Source organism: Elaeis guineensis, chromosome 1, assembly GCF_000442705.2.
Source record: "Elaeis guineensis isolate ETL-2024a chromosome 1, EG11, whole genome shotgun sequence".
NCBI classification, from domain to species: Eukaryota; Viridiplantae; Streptophyta; class Magnoliopsida; order Arecales; family Arecaceae; genus Elaeis; species Elaeis guineensis.
The window spans coordinates 176439222-176448132 of record NC_025993.2 but is presented as its reverse complement, the minus strand read 5'-3'; the positions used below and the strand labels follow the sequence as shown (position 1 = coordinate 176448132).

At 36.9% G+C, this 8911-nt stretch overlaps 1 protein-coding gene across 3 annotated transcripts; it reads right to left on the bottom strand.

The window, feature by feature from the left end:
* Positions 1-1950: 1950 nt before the first annotated feature.
* On the bottom strand, positions 1951-7130 carry LOC105039784 (receptor-like cytosolic serine/threonine-protein kinase RBK2). 3 transcript variants are annotated; one of them, XM_073249608.1, is made up of 9 exons: positions 7000-7130; positions 5490-5605; positions 5020-5406; positions 4151-4402; positions 3920-4074; positions 2990-3069; positions 2751-2886; positions 2514-2663; positions 1951-2414 (listed from the first exon to the last, which is right to left on the bottom strand). In XM_073249608.1, the coding sequence occupies exons 1-9, from the start codon at positions 7113-7115 to the stop codon at positions 2244-2246; spliced, it is 1563 nt and encodes a 520-aa protein (XP_073105709.1). In that variant the 5' UTR covers positions 7116-7130; the 3' UTR covers positions 1951-2243. The 3 variants fall into 3 exon arrangements, with proteins under 3 accessions (XP_073105709.1, XP_010914352.1, XP_010914353.1); XM_010916050.3 differs by lacking the exon at positions 7000-7130 and adding an exon at positions 6370-6706; XM_010916051.3 differs by lacking the exon at positions 7000-7130 and adding an exon at positions 6270-6705 and having other exon boundaries at positions 1952-2414.
* Positions 7131-8911: the final 1781 nt, after the last annotated feature.

Sequence of the window (8911 nt, the reverse complement as noted above, 5' to 3'; positions counted from 1 at the left end):
GCCTATGCAGACTAGAGGATACTGTAGTATAGGTTCATTAGGGCTGATCATGGGCCAACTGTGGTGTTTATGAATAGATATATGGATTTGAACCCTAAGCTTGGTGAGAACCCTAGGACTGAAACAGGGGGAGAATATGAAGACCTATATGGGCATGTATTTAGTTCCACATCAATTATTTCACTCGAAAGATCTTGAATTTTTATACAGGATCAAGAAATCTAAATAATATTTTGTGATTGATCTTTTTGGATGAGGTCCTGAATTGTTACTGATGTTCTAAGATTAACAATATATTAATACTACCTCATCCAAAGAAAGACTACAAACTACTAATAGACAATGGTAGGACGAAGTCCATAGATTAAGGCCTTAATTCTATTAAAATGCTATGAAGAGCATTACAAAAAAAATGTGTTGATGAAAAAAGACAGATTTATTTCAAATTCTTACAAAGTCCATATAAAACCAGTTTTCAATGAAAACTCAATGTTTCCGAGGCACACTGACTAAGGATACTCGCCAATTTTAAATCCAATACAATCTATTGATCATAAACGTAAGTCAAAAATTCTATACTCAAAAGTTTTAAGGGCTTTGGCTTTGCATGGCTTCCGGATTGGTGGATGCTGATGGGGCCTATAAAAGAATTTCTACAATGGAGTAAAGCTACTAGTGTTTGTATGCTAATTCAAATAAGAAATCTAAAATGCTTTATAAAAGACTTATAGCACATGAATTAAAAGAATTCAGAGCTAACTAAACTCTTCTTCTTTTTCAAAAATGCTTTATAAAGGTCTTCTACACATACGCTAAAAGAATGTAGAGCTAATTAAACTCTTCTACCTTTTTCTGAAAACAATCTCTACTATTAAGATGTAAAAAGCTTTGGAACCCAAATAGATTATGAGATATAGTATTTTTAGTTACCATTTTTAGGATCCTAGTATGGTGTTTTTCCTAGTAGGCTTCATGACAATACATTGAGGATGAACTCCACATATACAGATACATCCTTTTGACATTTGATGCTTCTAAATATTAATATTTTCCCATTCAGCAAGAGACTAAAATTACTAATGAACATTGATACTATGAAAGTACTAAATATCTGTATGGGCAAAGAATATTCCAAAAAAACGTTTCAATGAAATTTAAGGTTGCAACTCCGAGAAATCCAATGTTCCCAAGGGGAGCCGTAATACCAATTCTTGCCGATTTCAAAAGTGGTTGTAATGTTTAATAGGCAACGAAAGGTGAAAGTCCATACTAGAAAGTTTTAATGGCTCTAACGTTGGATGGCCCTACAAATTGGTGAGAAATAAATTTATAGTATCAAATTTAAGATATTTTTTAAAAAATTTCTATCATATAACTTCGTATCAGAAATTATATTCCATACCACATACATCATATGGTCGCATATATTGATAATTAAAATTATTTGTATCGAGATGACTGTACGATGAATGGAGCCTATGGGCTGTGATTGGAGTGCATCGCCATGGGATGCGCTAAATATAAGGTATAATTTTCCGAATTGAAATAGTATTTAACGAATTATTGTCTATAGCATGTGGCAATCATGCAGCCAATGATAAATGTACGTTTTGGGCTCTAATCAGCAAACATGTACTTCGATGCATCAGTATGGGAACCGACAGTCATAAATGATTGCATGGACAGCCACATTGGTGCACTCAATGTAGGCAATAATTTCTGTGAGTTGGCCGTTCCACGACGTACTATGTTGGTGATAATTGCAAATAAGGCCCTCAACAAATTTAATATTTCATTTAAATCTTTTAACACTTGATCTCTTCCCCCACTTCCCAATTGATCTGCCAACTCCACGGCCGACCTGAAAAGCCCTCTGGATACCAACCCTAGAGCTCCAGGATTTCCCACTTCTTCTCGGATAAAAGATTTTCGAACTCTATGAAATTTAGAAATCATAGCCATCCAAACTTTTCTCATGCGCATTGCATATGCTAAATATTGAGATTTATGATCCACAAAAAAGGATACCTTGACAGAAAGGTATCTCACATAATGCTAACCATGCCACTCTTTTTTTTTTTTCCTTTAATACTGACATTTGTTACATTCAACATGACTTCCTACTTACAAATGCTATTGAGTTGGTGTGCAATCCAAGTCACACATTTGAAACACTACAGAATCTGAGTTTCCTTGATATACTGACATTCCATAGGGCCACCAACAGAGGGATCTCTAATGGTTTAGAAGTCCAGAGCAAGCTTCTTATGTTGAGTAAGATCATTCAGATATCTTGTCGCATTGTACTCTTCTGCATCAAATAGTTCCTCTGAATATGTCCTCCGGATAAGTGGCTTGTGAATCACTTTCATGGGCTCAGACTGCCTTTGTTTACCATCTAGTAGCATTAGTACCTGGAGCAACACAAAATGCTAATCATTCGAGGTCTTGACTTACATCGTAGAAATTAAGATGAAATTAAGATGAATCCGGATCCAGAGTAATTAGCATGCCTGACTCATCCGAGGTCGCAAAACTGATGAATGCTGGATGCACATATAAGCTATTTGTGCTAAACTTCTCACTTGCTCCAAGTCGTAAGCATCGTTGAGGAAAGGATCAACAAGCTCCTTGATATCATTCTTTTCAAGTAATGGCTTTGCCTGAGACAGTATGATGGAAAATTCTATCATCGTAGATGATGTGTTGTGCCATCAAGAGAGGTTGAAATATAAATAGATAACACATACCCACATCACTAAACTTTGTTGTGATGAATTTATTGCTCTGTGTCCAGTAATAAGCTCTAGCAATAGAACCCCAAAGGCATATACATCAGTTTTCTCATCAACTATCCCATGAGTGCAGTACTCGGGGGCCAGATAACTGCTCAAAAACAAGGCCAAACGGCAAGAAGTAAATGGTCAACCTCATGATAGATCAATGATGATGATAACAGAAGCAAAAGTTGAAGTAATTATTCACAGACCCAAACGTGCCTTCGAAATTTGATACTGTCTGGTGAGTCAACTTGTCAGGCAGCCACATAGCAAGGCCAAAGTCACATATCTGGATAAGAATGAAATAAGTAATTGTGTCATGTTTCTTGAGAAAAAGCTGTCTGAATTACTTATGCTGAAAGCATTTATTTGTTAAATGATATTATAGAGAGTTATATGAAGTTGTGAATTTTAATAACAAAGCACAGAGAACCTAATCAATTGGTTGAATATGAATTTTAGTAATGCAATCCATCACATCTGCACTTAATATAATAATGGATGCAGTAAACCAATAAACTTTCACTTTTGTTGACAAAATATTTGTAATCATCCTGCTTACTCTTTATATTCTTTTAAGATTTAATTGATTGCCCAAATTCTCATCTCATTAGTTTGTTATAATTGGGTCGAAGTTCTCTTTTTCTCCCTTCATTCTTATTAAGGGTAAAAATATGCAATCTAGACAGACATGTTTTTCCAAATTTTTCTCACAACTTGCACCCTCATGTTAAGACTTTTACCCAGAATGTGCCTTTCTGCACCGTCCACTACACATTATAAGGCGAATTAAATCTTCTTCCTATCAATTGCAATCCCTTATCTTTGCTTCACATGCATATTTTAAGGTTCTCCTTTTTCTTCTACTTACTGACAGAGCTTTTCTGGATCTCCCTGAAGTTCATCAAAACAACTCTTTTCATGGGACTATATAATTATATGGGAACATTAATGATTTCAACATAATAATTCTCACATGATCCTTTTCCAATAAAAAAAAGGATTCTAAATTATTGAATCTTTCCTAAAGTTTCAGTGTGCTACACATAAAAATACAACAGATCACAGAAGTATTCTTAGAACATCAGTGGTAAATCTAGTACACAAGGCCTGAAAATACTTGATCTGCATGATGATACCTGCGGTTCATAGTCATCAGTAAGCAGCACATTAGCAGCCTTGATATCTCGATGAATTATGCGCTTCTGACACCTCTCATGAAGATACTCAAGACCTGTTGCTGTCCCCATGGCAATCTTGTATCTCACATCCCAATTTAGTTTTTCCTTTGAACCTAATAAAGATTAAGAAGATTAAAAACTGCAACAAAGGAAAAATGATTTGAAAAGATTTTGAGTAGACATAACTACCACAAAGAAGAGTTTCCAAGCTCCCATGAGAGGACAGCTGTAAAACAAGATACATGCCTCCTTCAGTTCCAACTCCAATCAATTTGGCGGTATTTGGATGATTTACATGGACTATGATTCCCAATTCAGATAAGAAATTCTTTGTTCTTTCATCTGCTGTTCCTCGGGTGAGTTTTTTAATTGCTACAAGCTGTCCATCTTCTAGGCTTCCTTTGTAAACCTTAGCATAGCCGCCTTTCCCTATGATGTTCTCTACAATAGAAAGAGGAACAGAGAAATTTATATACTAAACCAGGGATGCAGAGATATGAAAATGACCTGATATTATAGTTCAACATGCAAAGTGAGAAATGTGATTCTTCAAAGCATCCTCTTGATCTAACCATTTTCCACTTAAGCATTGGACTATGAAAAAACATGCAAGCCTTATCTTTTTGGTTATTTGGTTACCATTTCTGTCAGACTAGAATGCTGAGGAATCATAGCAGCAGAATTCCTATTACGGCAATTTTAGATAAGTGAAGACTTTGGCATATTGCCATGAAACCTACTTTAGAAATGCAAACCAGTGGGCAGATACCTTTTAGTCACAGTTGGGGCTTATGAAACTATGGAACAACCCTTCAGAATTTCCCTAGACATAGAATCTAAATGAAGAGTGAAAATGGCAAGGTTTTGAGGCCAAACTGAGATGGAACAACAGGATTGTTCTTCCACAAGTTAACAAACAACATAAAAATAAAAGGGGATAGTAATTACTGCTAAAGACTCACCATATGGATGATTTGACAGCATAACTCAAGTACCACTAGAAATCTACCAGAAAGGATAGGTTGTTTAGAGAAAATAGCATGCTTAGATGAACAGACCTGGCTTGAAGTTATTGGTGGCTTTCTGGAGCTCTGAGAGTGTGAAGTTCTTCCAAGAAGGTTTGAAGCAGCAATTATCACAATCAGTGGTGGTGTTTGATCTGGGGTCATGAGTCTCCCTACTGCTCTTCTTCCTTGATAGCTTTGGAACTCCGAGCGGAGGAAAACTGGATAGTCTCCTCATAGATTTCTGCTTCCAGAAAAGAAAGAATCCCTTCCATAGGGAAGAGATGTTGGAAAGCACTTGGGTTTCAGAGCAGGATGTGCTTGCCTTCGAAGAACTTGTCTCCGAATCCGAACACCTCAAGCCATCTTCAAGGACTCCTCTAGGAGATGAGACCTCAGTCACTTCTAGAGTATCCTTCCCAATGTCTAGTGACCTCAAATCTACGAAGTGGAAGCGAGAATTCAGACAGGAACGTGATGAAAATTAAATGAAAGAAAGAATGGAAGATAAGTTGGCAAATTACCTTGAGCAGAAACAGAGACAGATAACAAGTTGGTTGCATCTTTTTCACGGCCTGAAAAAAATCCTCCTATTCGAGGGGGTTTTCCACTGCATTCTCTGGATATATTGGCATTCTCTCTGAGAAGGGAAACAAGAACACATGTTGGACTAAAGAGAAGAAATCTGTGAATATATGGGAAAGAAACAAAAATATGTACTGAAATTAAAAGCCATGTAATAAAACAATTGAGCATAAGAACATATCTTCTTTCTCACACAAAAATAATAGAAAAAGCAATAATGGAAGAGGGCATGTCTTCCATGCAAGAGAATTGATGCCTTTGAAAATAAAATAACAAAGTCCCATTTAGAATAGAACGGTAAAACAAAATTACAAACAGCCAAGGCAAAAGTGCAAAAAGGAAGTAAACCAACAAGAAAAAGGAAAGCTGGAGTTTTTCCTTGAAGTGTTCATGGATAGAAAAACTAACAGGCAGAGGAGGAGAACCAGACATCATGGAACAGAGATAATAAGAAAAATATCCATGCCTAACAATGACATCTTGATTTGGAGATGAGCCATTTCCATGAAAGTTGGAGCATGGAAGGTTCCAAAACGAAACTTTGCACAGAAAAACCAAGATTTTCTTTTGAACCCAATAGATTCTGTTCCATAAAATTATATGATGAACCTTTTTCAGATGGGCAAAAGAAAAATACAACCCAAAATGAAAACTAGAGGCACAAAATGCATAAAGACAGGTTTCACGGGGATAAGACGAAGTGGGTGAAGAGATGATACCCTGGAGGGGAGTCACCAATTTCTTCTACGAGGACATCCATTTGATCACTACCACAAAATAACCAGAGGAACATATAAGACAAGAATGGAGAATGGCTACCCTCGAGATTTCGAATCCTCTCCTCCTCGTGTGCTCCCAAAGCCAAGCATTTCTTCCGCTCCTATATGAAATCTTCTTCCTCTCATGAATGCAAGAAGAATTAGTAGTTGAAGAAGAAATGCTTCGCTGTGTGGATAGAGCTCATGGATGTCACCGACCGTTAGCCTTAACCCACCGTCCGAGCATGTGCCCTGGCCGCGAGTTTTGCGCTCTTCCACTTAATTTTAAGAAGCAAATAATAATAATAACCGGTCCTTTCTTGGACCGGATTGTAATCTTATGATCCTATTCACTCAAACCATAACAGCTTTACATCGCGAAAAAAAAAAATGCTGATTCTTTTTTGGACCTGACTATAATCTTTAAACCCCATCCGCTCAAACCATAATGGCCGGTCTCTCCTTTTCTCTTCAGATTGCTTCACCCAACCACTACACCTAACAAAGCCAAGGCTTTTGCCACTATTGAGTATGGAGAGGATCAAATGTATGCAGTCTTATCTCTTCGAATCAAAAGATTGCTTGTATATTTCAGAACTATAATACTTAGATCACTGTATCTAAGGATACAACTCATTAAAAGTTATTGCCACAACAAAATTTTATGCTAGCATGGAGATATATATTTCACCGTATAACCAGAAGTACTCCAGAGCACATGAAACCAAAAATTTCTGCATTTCCGCCACCTCCTGCAACATTATTATTTTTATCTATATTACATGATATCACATGTGCATGTGACATAATAGTTTAGTCTCTCTAAAGCAGCTCATAACACTACCAAATTTCAAAATTTTCTTAACCATCCTTTATTTTGTACTCGGATTCTTCTTTTCTCCTCGAGATATCCTACAAAGTCATGATTGCTCCATCCGAGTTCTCTCCCATTCTTGGTGGAGATTTCAGATTTAGTTGACATGAAGAATCTCCATCTAGGAAGGACAACTTGCTTACTTTTCCTGCTAGGAAAATTTCACTTGCCTTCTGATCCTTACCCATACGCTTGCCCAAGCTTGTCTACATCCATAACATTACTTCGAAATGGCAAGTGACTTGCCATATTAACAACAAAGAAAAGAAAACAAAAGAACAAAAATTAGCATGCGACCGAACACTTGAGTCATCTTCTTGCGTTAGGTGCTGATTTCTCCAAAAGAGTGATACCAAAGCATGCGTCAACACTATAGTACAGTGTTAACTACCAAACAATAACACTATAACACATGTTTGAAAAGCAATCCTAACTGTAGTCCTTTTCGCTGATTTGATTTACTGCATGCATTCTTAGTGCATAAGGGCTCAAAAGTGATCAAACAGTACAATAAGAGAGTTAGTTGTTGATGTGTAGGACCAATGATTTGCACCCCGTAACTAATAAATTATAGATTTCTATATAGACGTCTGCATCTATGCTTCTCTTTCTTTCTTGTTAGGCATGAGTCCAAAAGAAACTAATTAGAATTTGTTGTTAGTATTCATGGAAAGCAATGCTATGCATTACCCTCTATTCACCCCTCTGTTCCCCATCCAAAATGGCAGGAGGCACTTGGTGTGATACATGGGAGGTTGAGCTAGGTGCAATGTCACACATGAGAAGGGAAATGGAGCAGTGAATATAATTGTTTTGTTCTGAATAGAATAGTATTTTTGTTGATTGAAAAAGAGAGTAACTACGTGCATATTTTTACCAACATGCAGAAAAAAAGATCAGTTCCTTGCAGACAACTCAACTAAATGAATTGAACACTTAACTAATCCCTCAACTTACAGTGACAAACCTGATCAAATCGTCTTGCTTGCAGCCAGTCCGATAGAAAGCAAATGAAAGGAAAAATCAACATTACCACATAAATTCAATGGCCAGAACTAACAACTTTATTGACAATCTCAAAAAGACATGGAAACCACCACCTCTCAATTGATTTGAGCTTTGAATCTTCTGATTGATGCATTAAAAAGTGGCAGAAATGGACAAAACGTACGACTTTTAGTGACGATCTCAAGAAGGCATGTAAACCACCAACTTTCGATTGATTTGAGTTTTGAATCTTTTGATTGGTGCATTAAAGAGTGGTAGACTAGTTCTGGCCAGACTACTACGCAGCAAAAGAGAAGGCTTTAGCAAGGAGAAATTATATGCTATACAGTGTGGACTGCGTGGCCGTGCCACCAATGACAACCACTTGTTCTTGAAGCAGTGCACCAAGATGAGTACTTTATGACTTCCTTTTTTGCCAGAGTATATACTGAATTAATTCCATCATGGTGAGAAGTCCGTTCGGAAAACTCACTCCATGGGATATGCAAACCAGCTGTCATCCCTTCGGCCAATTGAAAATTGGCACAAAAATTCCTAAACTTGGATTGCAGAGGATCAGCTGCTGATTTTATTATATTCATATAAATTTGGGCCAAAAAAGACACCTCATATCAGATTCTCTTTTTTTCGAAAAATTATACCCTACACAAACATGCACCACATAATCATACATGCAACCAAACACAGCCACTCATTCCCGTAGATCCCATTCATTAAGCAC